The sequence below is a fragment of the Melanotaenia boesemani genome, chromosome 17 (assembly GCF_017639745.1).
Source record: "Melanotaenia boesemani isolate fMelBoe1 chromosome 17, fMelBoe1.pri, whole genome shotgun sequence".
In the NCBI taxonomy this organism is placed as follows: domain Eukaryota; kingdom Metazoa; phylum Chordata; class Actinopteri; order Atheriniformes; family Melanotaeniidae; genus Melanotaenia; species Melanotaenia boesemani.
The window spans coordinates 21,572,268-21,586,371 of NC_055698.1; the positions used below are offsets into that span (position 1 = coordinate 21,572,268).

At 40.9% G+C, this 14,104-nt stretch overlaps 1 protein-coding gene across 5 annotated transcripts in view; it reads left to right on the top strand.

Moving 5' to 3' along the window:
- rbms3 (RNA binding motif, single stranded interacting protein) overlaps nucleotides 1-11,164 on the top strand; it is a 306,045-nt gene extending 294,881 nt beyond the window's left edge. For 4 of the 5 annotated variants that reach the window (XM_042011491.1, XM_042011493.1, XM_042011492.1 and 1 more), the window contains 4 exons: nucleotides 556-666; nucleotides 7,817-7,906; nucleotides 9,120-9,244; nucleotides 10,759-11,164. In XM_042011491.1, coding sequence (XP_041867425.1) covers nucleotides 556-666; nucleotides 7,817-7,906; nucleotides 9,120-9,244; nucleotides 10,759-10,762 — 330 coding nt within the window. In that variant the 3' untranslated portion in view covers nucleotides 10,763-11,164. The remainder of the gene's footprint in view (nucleotides 1-555; nucleotides 667-7,816; nucleotides 7,907-9,119; nucleotides 9,245-10,758) is intronic. The other variant, XM_042011495.1, reaches the window with a different exon arrangement.
- Nucleotides 11,165-14,104: the final 2,940 nt, after the last annotated feature.

Genomic DNA, 14,104 nt, shown 5'->3' on the forward strand with positions numbered 1-14,104 from the left:
TCTTCTCTGGCTGTTCTCTCTGTCAGAACTTTATTTCTCTCTTTCTTTTATTATGTCTTTACAATTCCTCATTTAGACGATCCATCTTCCCTTTTTCTGTCCTACTTACTGTTTTCTTTCTCTTACTACCCTCACATTCACATCCCAAAAGTCAGTTAACTTCCCTTTTTTTAATGATTTGTCATTTTATATCCATCATACTCCATCAATAAAAAATATACTGTTTTTAAATATTTAAATGCAAGGAAAGCATGGTAACTAGCTACTACTTTATGGAAGTTAACAGTCGTTAGATGAAAATTGTAACTCCAGGAAGGATCAGATGAAGCCTCATTTGATGTTGTATGAAAATGTAAATTATTATAATATGTATCCTGCATTTACTTTGTGCTTTGGCTGCTACCTTGAAAAAGAGATTTTGAATCCCGATGGGACCTCCTGGTTAAATAAAGGATTAATAAATAATAATAATAATGTTGTAGAGGAATGTGTGCAGTCTCCATCATTTCTTCTATTCCCTTCCTCTTATCTTGTCCTTATCTTTCTTTCCTCCAGGGTGCAGTGATCACGCCAGCCATGGACCACACTATGTCCATGCAGCCTGCCAGCATGATGGGCCCTCTCACCCAGCAGATGAACCATCTGTCCCTGGGCACTACAGGAAGTGTGAGTAGTCCTCGTTCCACAATGAATCACACACACACAGTCTCACACAAGCCTGCATAGTTGCCTCAGTCGTCACAAGACGACTTCTAAGCTGACAAAAAAGAGGTGCTCCTACACTCTGCTTCTCAAGGTTGTAATTTTGTGTGATCACAGCAGTAAGATTTATGAATTTATAGACTTTTCTGCTTGGCTTCAACTTTTAAACTTATAGTTGGACAAATCCTGTCCTCTCCAGTGGTTTGCAAGCAATAGTGTGTTAGCCTCCAGCCAAGGAGCGCTAATGCCCTATACCATCAATTAGATGCAAACTAAATAACAACAATTATTTAGAATATTCACTGTTAGTTCCAAACAAACTGAATTATGCTGACTGTAGCCTGGTGCATTTTTTTACCAAAAGTACAGTGTACATTAGGCAAATTAAATCCCTGTAAGTGTGAATCGTATTTCCTCGCTCAAGTTAACACTTTACTGCTGTGATTTAATGCTTTCTTGTCATGGTTGGCAGTCTCTCATTAATTCTCAAGTTCACCACCATAGCTAGGTGTGCACATCCCCAAATGATTGAAGCCAGCATGATTGGCTGAGTATATATACTGTCTTTACATACAGGAACGGCTATTCATGCAGTACAAATTAAAGTTAGGTAGGTTGACTGAGACAGAGAGGCAGGAAAATAAAGATGCTGGAAATACTCAAGCAATTAGAACTTCAACTTCCACCCCGAAAGTCCTGGGTAATATAATAAGTACTGTGCTATTTCCTAACTGGGGGCATTTTAGGGGTAAATTTTTATCCTTGGAAATCTGTTTATCCCCCTGTTCCTGCTAGGGAAGTAAAGGGGGTTGAGGGAAGAACCCCACAAAAGACCCAAGATCCTGAAAAAGGGGAGCTGAATGACAGTTTATCAAGTCTGTTACTCTTATCTCACTAGACAAGGATGCCCTTTCATAAAACCCAGTTTAAACCAAGCCAAAAGTTGCCCACTTCACTAACCAGAAAGTTATAGGATGGATGTGTGTGTACTTTCCAGCTCAACTTCCCCTCTGGCAGCATGCACACACATAACCACAAGTAGTATGTTTTGCACTGGTTGTTGAGAATTTGCAACCCTGATAATACATATATATGTATATATACATATATATATATATATATATATATATATAAGCTACTTCTGGCCCATTGCACTGTTGGCATCAGGTCAGGAAGGCTAAGTTGGTTTGATCTTTGGGGACATTGCTCAATAAGTTTAGAAAACATTAGTCCACACTGGGTAAGAAATGGGTTTTACATTTCCTTTCTAGAAAGCCAAACCACTCAGACTGTCGCCACATGTGCTCAGCCATGAGCTGCCATATCATTTGTTTGAAACTGCATGCATTCACCGGCAAATACTGAGAGAGCGTATTTCCTCCCTGATCTTCCACATTAAACAGATTTCCTGTGCAGCTTAGCAGAGTGACAGACCTCTCTGTTCTCCACCTTCTTCACTTTCACCCTCTAATTTCTGTTTCTTTCTTACACTTTCCCTCGCCCTCACTCTCTAAATCACACATCAATTCTATCACTACATCAGTATTCCCTATTCTACCCACTCACTGGCTGTACACTAGCTGCCCCTAAACCATGAACTCCCCCCTGTTTCAGGATCAAGTCGACTTAGAGGTGTCACACAGTTCTGAAGCTTGACTTCCTGCCCTAACTCTGCTGCCCGAGGGCAGTCAAGTAGACAGCTTTGCTCCGGCACTATGTTTGATCTCTCTGTGTGTGTTTTTGTGTATGATTGAAACAGTGCTGTATTGTACAGTTACCCATGTGTTTCCAGGTGAGCTGTCAGCGACTGTGACGCCATGTTGGCTCTGTCAGGAATGCCCCCCTCCCTAATCTGCCCCAGCTGTGCTAACAGCCAGGATTAGAGACAGGCTAATCTATGATGATGGCTTCTGATGTTTGATGGATTGCATTGAAGGAGAAAGTGGGTTAAGGCACTTTCTCTCCTTTTTCTCCTTTTCATACCCACCCCTCTTTGACTCGCAACTCTGTCTGTGTAGTTTTCATGAGGCAATGTGTTGTGTAGCATAATTTCTGTATGGCTGGACTACTCACACAGCATGCCACACTTTATCATCAATGGTAATTGAGACACCTTTCCTGTGAAGTTGTCTTACACCACATGTGAAAGCTCTTTCATTCAGCCTGACTGGAAAAGCCCATTAGAAACCAGGATCTGTAACTATCCGTGTAGTAAACTGGACTTGACACCACATACTCCTCATGCACATTCCTCAAGTGTACACGCATGCGGTGAGGTTGTTTTGATTTCCTCGACTGATCACATGACTTGAGCTTCGCCGCAAAGGAGCACCTGCAGTGAGCCGCGTCTCCAGAGTCAACAGCTTACCCCGACAGCCTCTGGCCGCTGAAGAAGAAGCCACACCTCAGAATACTCTTGGCTGTACCAGGGCTTGCTGCGGCTGGTCGTGTATGGCTGTGGCTTCCTTCTCCTCCCCCCAAAAAAGAACCAAATGTTCCCTGTCCGCCCAAAGCTGTGCCACTGGTGTGGTGACCGTAGCTTTCCGAGAACATCATGTTATTTTGCAGTGTGGAGCAGCGTGGAGGGTTAGGTTTAAAAAGGAGTGGTGAGAAACATGGATCGGTGCCGCCTGATGGTCACTGCTTTGGAATTTAGCTGCTTCTCCAGAAAATGTTCTGTTTTCATGTCACCCATTTCAGCTTGGAGTCTGTCTTGAATTACAGAACACTAAAGAACCTCAGGTTTAATGTTTATGGATGGCACACATAAACATGCCATCCCTGCTCCTCGCTGATTTATCTTAGCATGTTTGGTGCATATTGCTCAGTTACTGATTTATTTACCATCTCTGAGCTCTCACAGCTTTAAAGGAGTCTGTCTGTCACACAACGTGCGTTTGTTAGTTACTGTGCATGTGTGGAAATCCATATGCTTTCTTTGTCATTTTAGTATATGTGTGTGTGTGTGTGTGTGTGTGTGTGTGTGTGTGTGTGTGTGTGTGTGTGTGTGTGTGTGTGTGTGTGTGTGTGTTTGCAGTCCTGCCAGTGTCTGCGTTTGTGTGTGAGCGACATGATGTTTGACATGACAAGAGGTGACCTTCCCTCGGTGCTCTCCATCCTATTCCTGTCATGACATGTAGAACCCAAGTATCTGTTGTCATGGTGACAGTGATGATTGACGGATTCTGTGTCCCTGCTAGACAGATTTGTATGAAGCACTTTCTTCTATTATCTGAGCTACTCCCCTTGGTCTTCTGTGTGAATTGTAAGGACAGCATATTATTCTAAATTTCCTTAAATGTGAATTGCTGTATTTATCCTTTACCCACACAGAGAAAGTTGATTGAGCATCCAATTAATCCTCAAACTTCACATTTAAACAGTAAGACATGTTGACACCAGGGAGATTCCCAGTACCGTTGAGCAGTTTGCCTCTTGCAAGCCCTTTAGGGCAATTGTCAAGGGAGGATCAACCCATTTATGGCATTTTAAATCCTTAGAATACATCTTCCCTACATTTTTAAAGACAGTGAAACCTTTCGAAAGCTTAGTTTGATGGTAAATGTAAAATAACTTTAGCTGACTGTGCTTAGCTGACAGGAGTGACAATCGGTGTGGTCTTCTGCAGATATAGCCCATCTCCCCCAAGGTTCAACAAGTTGTGTTTTCAGACATGATATTCTGATTGTCTTGGTTGTAACCAGTGGTTATTTAAGTAACTGTTGCCTTACTATCGTCTCCGACTAGTCTGCCCACTTACCGCTAACCTCTGACATCAACAAGGCATTTTCATCCAGACAGCTGCTGCTCACTGGATATGTTTTTTTTAAAAGGACCATTCTCTGTAAGTCTTACAGATGACTGTGCATGAAAACCCAGTAAATCAGCAGTTTTAAACCAATCTGTCTGGCACCATCAACCATGTTCTTTCCCATTCTGACTCTTGGTTTGAACATCAGCTAGTCTTGACCATGTCTACATGACAAAATGCATTGAGTTGTTGTGTGTCTTTCTTTGTGGGCTCATATATGAAATAGTAGTTTGCTCAGCTATTGTTATAAAACATTTTAAAATTCCTTTGAAGTTTCTAGAAGGTACAAAGTCTCCAACAACCCAAATCCATAACTCACAGCTAGCGTGTAGCTTCTAGGTGAGTAAGTGGCAGAATCTAAAGTCATGGGGCCAGAATATGAAAAGGCATTAAACTTTACTTATATCCCAGAGAGCATAATGTGTCTGTACTTTCTTCCTTTTTTTTGTAGTTTTAGAGGAATAAACCTTAAAATACCAATCATAATATCATTTTAGGTCACTCAGGTGACATAAAGCTTATGTGATTGATTGAGTCAATATTAAAGAAACAGAATTAGCTACAGTGAAGGCGCGTTGAAAAGATCGGGACTGATTTTATCAGCATAAGCACTTAAAAAACCCCAGCAGTGAAGATATGAGGAACTTCTCTGGTGAAGTAGTTAAGCACTGTAAGTCATTTACTCCAATATTTCCCAGTTTTGGACACCCACAGATTGGATCGATTGTCATCAGAGCCCATCCCCCACACCTCATTGCCATTAATAACCTACACTGAGTAACTGGATGCTCTTGCCTTGACCAACTGTTATCCTTCACCTTGCAGATGATACAATAGAACAGCATGTCACCACCAAGAAGATGAATATAGTAACTGAGTGACAAACATGTAGACAGAGGATTTATTTTGATATTAAGCCACACAGCTGCCAGAACAACAATTTATGGAGAAATTTTTGTTAAAGTTGAAAATTAAATGAAGAACCCAAACCATCCCCTCCTCTTTGTAGCCACCAAACATAAATTGTGTAATAAGTCTGTGTGATACAGAGGCCCATTTTTTTTTTTTTTATGCTATGGATTTTCATCTTGGCATTGCTGCATTGCAGTCTGAATTTATACTGTAGTCATTGGTGTGTGTCACGGAGAGTGATGGCAGAGAAGAGACTTAAGGAGTCTACTCACACCAGCCTCGTTAAGGAGCTATTCAGGTCTCCCGTTCATCAAACATACGCACACGCCATCTGCTTCAGGCACAGGTGTGTGTGCATAGGCATGGATGTATATGTGTGACTGTGAGATGAAACGCCATTTATGGCCAATTAGGGATGTTTTATATTACCCAAACTCAATCCCTGACTATGGACAAAGTATTAAAGGGGTTGAAATTGGACAAAAATCATCTTTATCGCCATAGCAACCCAGTTCACTATAGTCAAGCTCGATGTCCCTCTGACTTTCCACTCAGACAATTGCAGAAATATGCCTTGCTCAACCTGCCATATTAAATAGGTTAAATAATGGTCATGGTAAGAGAAAAAATCTTATCTTATTAAATTTTCTTGTTAAATCTAATTTAAATTCCTTTTGCCATCCTGCAGAGGAATATAACATTTCAAACAGACATTTCCCCATGACAGGGAGATTGTGATATTGGCTAATTATCTCTTACTTTCCTTCATTTGCTTTCATGCAGCCCTCACAGGTGAGTTGGCTGAATAAGTTAATAGGGAGTAAAGGAGAAGACCTTAAGTCCCGGGGAAAATTTGTATGCATGGTTTCAATTCACCAGGGAGAAGGTCACTTCAACAATCTGATAGGCCCTTTTAGAAGATAGCAGGTCGAAAGAGAGGGAGTAAGAAAGAGAGAGTGACAGGAAGGTGAGAAGGAAGAAGGGATTAGACGGAGAGGTAATGTGGTAATGTGTCAGGAGGTCTGGATATGCTGCCTCACCCTGTCCTGAGTGTGACAGCCCTGGAGGTGTGATAACCTTAAATTCACATACGAAGACCCACACGGTCACACTCACATACGAACACACACTAACATCCATCCCAGGGCATCCTCCTGGCTCTGTGTAGCGACGGTGGGGAGTTAATCACCCATGTCCATGGCCTTTAGCTGCTCTCATTAGCGGTGAGCGGTGGAGCCGTACCCGATCCATTAGCAACGCTGCCGGTAATGACACTTCACCAGCACCGCCGGGCCCATAGCCAAGAAAAGGCTTCGCAGCCCCAGCGTAGCCCCTACCATTACTGCCTCCTACTGCAAACTGCCACCCCGCTTTTCAGCACTGGCAGGCGGACTGAGAGGGAAAGGAAAAAATAAATCCAAAGAAAGGGACTGACTTCCCTTTTTCCTCAGTCCGGAAGGCAGCAGGAAGGCGAAGGGAGGCAGCCTGTTGGCTTTTATCTGGGATCACATCCGCTGACGCTGTACTGCAACATTATCATTCCAAGCCTCTTTGTCTTTGTCTATATTTTTCTCTCAGTCAGAGGCACAAGCATGCAATATATGCATCCCACACACATTTGCACAGGAGAACCCTTATATAGCCTATACATACACAGTAGGACACACAAGCAGTGATAAGTGTTCTTTTATTCAGAGGCATGGGCTAATTAAAATAAGCACACACACACACACACATGCAATGGCAAATTAGGCTCATTCTCTCATACGCTCAAAGCATGCACAGCAAGTTGCAGAAAAAGCCTTACATAAAGTGTGTGTCCTCATCCATATTGCATGTGAAAGCCCCCTAGCTGTCTTGTAACCAAACCTGTGTCACGTCTGTGAAATGCCCATCACAGAGCAAGCTAGAACCCAGTTAAAAGCCTGGGCAGGCATGACTAAAAGAATATAGGCCACAGGCAACAGACCTCCTGCTTTTTTCCCTCCTCCCCTCTCACTCTCTTTCACACACAGTTAATTCACTTTTGACTGCTTCTTTTTTATTTTTAATCTTTTAGCTGTGTATTTGCTTTCATGTGAATTCTTGGTGGGACAGTAGGCCATCTCCTCCTTTTCCTCAGTTTTGCTTATCTGATGCTCTTCTGTATGTGTTCACATATTCTTTTAGCGCCCTCCAAAGGATGCCCAGGGCACAGCAAGTTTTCTTTGTTTTAGTTCTGGGAATAATTACACTGAATGAGCGTGCCGGGGAATTACAATCTGTGTTTGATGTCTGAAAAGTATTTTTGTCTAATGTGAGATTGGGATTTGTAATTCTAATGAGTGTCGCAGGAATTTTCACGTTCAGGATTTTGTTTGACTGGATGTGTGTCTTCTGTGTATGTTTCAGTACATGACTGCTGCAGCTGCCGCGGCGCCTATGCAAGGGACATACATTCCCCAGTACACTCCTGTGCCTCCAACAGCCGTCCCTGTCGAAGTAAGACCTGCATGCATGCACACCATACTTACCGTAAATCAAAACACACTTTTTAATCGAGGGAGGATATCATTCCTGCTAAAAACCCAACAACTTTCATCCACAAACACTCTCTTCGTGGTTTTAGGACCTGCTCACCACCTCTAGAGACTAAAAGAGTCATTAAACTGACAGATTGCATTTAAAGCAAGCTGAAAATGGGTCTTTTTTCCTCAAAATATATTGCCTTTGCACCACAGGCAAATAATGAGGATTAAAACTGCAAGCAAAACGAGATGAGTCAGAAGTTTTATAGTTTTTGGGAAAGACATTTGAAGTGCAGCGCAGACTTTCACTTTCGCGGCGGGCGGCTGTCTGAGCTCCTGGCAGGTTCGGGCAGTCCAGCCTTAGAAATGATGAACGTGGAGAGCGGGTTGGTAGGAAAGAAGGGAGGCCGGTGAGGAGTACGGGCCAGCTGTCTGGCGGTCATATTCAGATGGACTATCAGTCGTGTATCAGATGACAGGAGCTGAAGTGAGACACAGTGCCGGCGGTGCTGTCTCTCTCCCCCCACAGCCTGTTCGGGCCAGTAGGTAGCTGGAACGCATGCATCCGTCAGCCACAGAGCTCTGGTTAGCCCGCCAGCCTCGGACGATGACAGTTTCCTCTGACAGACCCATTAGTCGCTCCTTCCCCTCCTGTGTGCCCCTCTTGGACTCCCCCTTCTCAGAAAGTTGCTGTCTTCTTCATGAGGGAGTGGGATGGAGAAGAGAGATGTAGTTGTATCGTAGCCCACGGCGCCGTCTACCTTTTTCATCCTCACCATTGTCCTCTCAGTGCCAACGTCGGCAGCGAGGTGTATATCACTGTATCAGTTTGTATCTGGAGGGCTGATGTATGGACAGGACGACGTATCCTTGAGAGCTTGTTAAAGGTGATTGAGATGACTCAGTGATGGGAGCAATCAGTAATGCTAGACACATAAAAAGGCTAAGAGGTTGTTGTGATGGATTCAGTGCACACAGCTATGTGTTAAGATGTTTTTTCCCTAAAGACTGTTTCCACACAAAACTATTGCTATGAAGGCACAAACCTCAGGAGGAGAAACAGAGGAGGGTCCCTCCTCATAGACCGGCAGATGTTAAAGCAGAATTTTGTAAAATAAAGGTTCACTAGATGCAGTCACATTGTGTTGTTCCAAACTGACACACTTCCTCTCACGTGTCCCCTCCAGGGAGTGGTGACAGACGCCTCACCCCAGACAGTGGCTCCTTCATCACAGGAGGTGGCTGGCCAGCAGCAACAGATCCAGGTGGACAGTGCTGCCGACCATGTTCCTGCTTACTCATACCAGTCCAAGTAAGTCCAAGAGGAAAATAGTCAGATCTGATTAACTGAATGAATGTGTCACATTTCACCTTTTTTTTTTTTCATTACTTTTTGTGTATTGTATAAATGGCATCTGCAGTCAAATTTGTTTTGAAAGCTAAATAAGTAAAAGATGACCTGATTTCCAAAGTGCATGAAAAATTTAATTAATCATTTATAGTTTTGTATGTTTATAGTTTTATAAGAACTCAAAAGGAAAAGGCCTGAAGCAAAAATGTGGCATCCTGTGTGGTTAGTACATGTCAACATCCTCTTTGACAAGTACCACGTCTTGGAGCTGCTTTGTGTTGTTGGCTGAGACCGCTCAGTCCTTGTGGATTTTTATTCATTCCTCCTTCTGGAGATGAGAGACTTTGGGGACGTCCACATATTTTCTGTGATCTTTTATTTAGGACAGCGAACTGTGAGGGTCATGGCAATATCTTAACCTTGTTTAACAGTGTGTAGGTTTGCTTTCAGAATTATTTAATCTATTGTTCACTCTATGTGTGAAATGTTTTCTGTACTACAGGCTGCAACACAAACCTAAAGCATGATCAGCCTACTGCAGGGGTTAATAGTTAGAGAGGTGTTCTTTTCATGAAATTGAGTGCAATCTTTTTTCCTAACTTTACTTTGCCTATTGCAAATCAATTCCAATTACTACAGGAGTGTTTTTTTATTATTATTATCATTATTTTTCAAGCTTTAGCTCCGCCTCCACAGTTCTGTCACACTGCAAACAGAATCAAATAAGCCACCTTAAAATACTGTGATGTGATTTTACAGCCTTTCCCGACTTTTTGAAATAATTCATTTTAATATGAGTGTGAGTTTAGAGAAACACAAGGCTGCTGATTGTTAGAACAAGGTTTGAGGAGTCAGGGTTTTTAAAAAGCTTTTGAAATCTTCAGGCCTTTCAATTGTGACCAAACCATGCCTCTAACTTTCTGAAAATGTCTATAACTAAAATGAGAGCTCAAACTTTTTGTGAGTCATTTTTTTCCTTTCATTTTTTTAAAAAAAACTTTAACATTGTGCAAATCTTTCCTTAAAAAAACTTGAAAAGAATGTTTAATCTTTTATTTAGTTCGTTTTTGGAGATAAGGTCATCTTGTAAGACTAAAAATTGATTGTAAGAGAAGTTTTGAGCATGAATAGATCAGCTTCTCTCCGGCAAAGTATTGGTTTAACTGAAGGAATTTTCCTTCCATCTCAATTTGTGAGATGGTTTGTGAATAAGTGAAGTAATCAGGTTGTCAGGTATTTTTGTCTGACAAATGTTTTTTTGTTGAGCAGCGCAGAGTTTTAACGCTGATCTTAAAATGAAAAATAACGCCATTATAAAACAATTCAAATTACTCCTGGCTGCTGTTGTCATTTTCCTGTCATTTTGGCAGCGCTTTCTGTCTTTAATGCGCTGTCAGCTGTCAGCTCTATTGCTCTTCTGTGTTTGTGAAATTGTGCTTTCATTACAATCGCCCTGTTTTCTCCTCTTTCATCAGATAGCAACGGCCTGAGCGAATGTTCCTGTGACAGCGTTGCCTTGAGACAGAGGGTGGCTGCACTGTGAATGTGAGGAAAAGAGAAAAGAAAGAGATTGCTTCCAGATTGCCCAGGCACCAAAAAAAAAAGAGACCCTTTTTTTTTTCATTTCCTACCTGGCCTATGAGGAAAAAAAAAAAAAAAAAAGAAAAGAGAGAAAAAAAAAAAAGTCAAGACGGAGGCAGAGTGCTAAGGAAAGGGGATGTGGGGAAATTGCTGGGCACAGTGCAAAGAAGTGAAATAGTTTAGTCTGGGAACCTGCCTGAAGGGCTGGGCTGAAGCTTGAAAAGTTTCACAAAGAATTCTCAACTAATTAAGAAAAAAGGCAAAAAAAAATAAATAAATAAAAATAAACACAAAATAAATTAAAAAAAAAAAAAAGGTTGAATGTGCAGGTAGGCGATGAAGTTTATTTTGTAATTAGAAAAAGGGGAGTCAAGTTTGAGATACGCAGAGATTGTCTTCCTCAGATATTAAGCTACAATTTCTTTTCAGTCTTTTTTAGGTTTTAGTGTTAAATCTTAGTTTTCTAGATATATTCAAAAACAAAGTGTTTTCTTTTCTTTCTTGAATCTTCATGGCCTTAATTTCAAGGGCGCCAGAAACTTTTTACAGAGTTAAAGTCTGACGTCTGTTTGGGGGGAAAAAAAAAAAGCAAAACTGTCTCTTGGACCACTTGGAGGGTACAAGACGCTGAATGAGTTACTCTTAAGAGGAGGGAAAAAAAAGAATATCACATAAGCTGTACAGATTTAATAGAGAAAAGCTTTTTTCTTTTCTTCATTAGAAGAAAACTTTGATAATTATTATTGTCAGAGGTAATTAAGTGTCAGAAGTAAACAAAAATGTCTGTTTGGGGTTAAAAAAAAAAAGACTCGGGGTGGGGAGAGAGGGAGGGAGGGGCGAAGCATTGAAGAGATTTTTCACAATGAGGAAAAAAAGAAAACATAAGAAGACATGCTGCATTGTGGATGCAGTCTGTTGCAAATGCTGAACTTGTTTTTTATTATCATTATTATTTTACATGGCAAAGTTGCTGTCGATGACATTAGTGCTTTTTATCTGCCACATTTTACCTTTTTTATGAGCTTTAAGATGTTTTTAGCCCGCTTTGCTTGTCTCACTGCAAAAAGAAAAAAAGAGCAAAAGAAAAAAAGTATAAAATGAGCCAAAAAAAAAACAAAAAAAAAAACAAAAATAAAAAAAAAAAAACATCTGAAAAAAAAATTCTGGCAGTAAAATAAAAACAGTAGATTCAGTAGGAGCTTATGGTTTAAACCAATCAGCGCAAAAGCAATAGAAGAAATTGTTGACAATTTCTGTAGTTTTCCTAGTTGTGGATCAAATGCAGCCCATGGATGGCCATTTTTATACCAAAGATGAAGAGACACTCTGAACCAGAGTTTGGATTTTCTTTTTTTGTTTGTTTGTTTGTTTGTTTTTGCTTTGTTTTTTCTTTTTTTTGTTCAGTTTGATTTTGTTGTTGTTGATGGTGATGTCGTTGTTGATGTTATTGTTGATGTTGCTGTTGTTGTTGCTATTGTCGTTGCTTTTTTTCTTTCTTTCTTTTCTTTTCTGACCTTGATGGCCGGACCAGTCCTTACTGTCCTTCTTATCGTGTTCTTTTCTCCGGGTTTATGATCATTTTTCATGTTTGTCCAATTTGTCACACATGGACACACGCACACACCCAGATACCGTTTGTGCACACATATCACAGAACACACATACAGTACACACGTACACACACATATCAGACAGTATTTAAAAGTGTGACACACCAGATTTCCTCCACCTCCTTTTGTCATTTCTTGTCTCATCTCTTCACACTCCGTGGGTCCGTCCCACCTTTCTCTCGGATCCTGCAGGGAAAACTTTAGGAAACAGACGGGGGAATGTTGCTTCATACTCTCTGTGGTCATTGATGTATTTACGTCCAGTTTTGTCCTCTTCGTGATTTCTTTCTGTCTCTTTGACTCAACCATAACTAACTCATCCATTTTTCAGCATACTAAGCTTCAGTGGGAATCTCCCTGCTGCTGTTTTACCCTATGTTGATCGCTTTGTCACCCCACCACAGGTCACATTCTTTGATATTTAATAAACGGCTAGTCATAAATCTCATTTGCTGCTTTTGTATAGCAGGTAAGTTGAAAGTCATCTTCAATAGCGATTTTGACATTTTCGCAATGATTGCATAAACTTTATGGCACTTAATCTAATGTATCTAGAAGCCAGTGCATTGAAAAGAACCAATTTGGAGTCTAGTCAACCCAATCACCATTGTAAAAAAAATCATTTTATGTTTCTGGAAGCCATAAGGTCATAATATGACTATGTCTTATGAGTCAGCAAATACAAGGCCACATTTAGAGGTTAGAGGGGTAGTGGTGGTAACAGTTGGTAGACTTCTTTTAAATCCTGTGCTAGAGTATTGTTGTATTTGATTGTAGCTTAGCATGCCAGATGGTTAGTCACACAGAACCATTTGGGACATTCTCCATAGAAACCATTTGCATGAAACATCTCCATAACTTCAGCCAGTCAAATCTACAAAGTGCTCCACAAGCGCTCTGCTCATGAACCAACTGCTGAATAAGAGCCATATTGTTGACTGTTTTCACATCTAAAACTCGCCCAAAGCTGCTAGTGTACAATAAGAACTTTTATCTTTTGCCCACAAAATGATAGCTTAGAGACTAGCTAGATGGATTATCATCATTTTGATCACATAAGTCTCACAAGATCCAAGCTTGGACAAAGATGGCGGTGGCTAAATCAGTAAATTCTTACTAAATTATGTGATGAGATAAGAAAGTAGACTCTGCAGGATGTTAGTCACTGAAATCAAACGTATCCATGGATTCTATAAATATGAAATGAGAGAATTTTACTCTGGCAATTGGGTTGGCAGTGTTTTAGAAAGCTTTCTTCAGTACTGTAAGAAGAGAAATTTGAAAATTGTTATAACAGGAAATGCATAAATGAGACATCATAAGCGCCATACATGTCTGCTTACAACAGTTCATGTACCTGCACATGTAAAGTTCATGTGTAGCAGGTTATATGTTGTCACAAAAAGCTGTAAAACAACTTTAGGGCCGGGCTGAACTGTTTTTTTTGGCTGGGTGCAGGTCATCACAGTCAACACTGTGAGGTCGACCACAACCACCAGAGCCTACTCTTTTGAGAAACATTGGACAGCAGCAAAGCTGATTCTGTGGTTCCTTAAAACCAGACAACTTTGCTTTCTTTATAAGATTTTATTTACATAACGAGACTACCGTCTCTACACTTCCATCACTG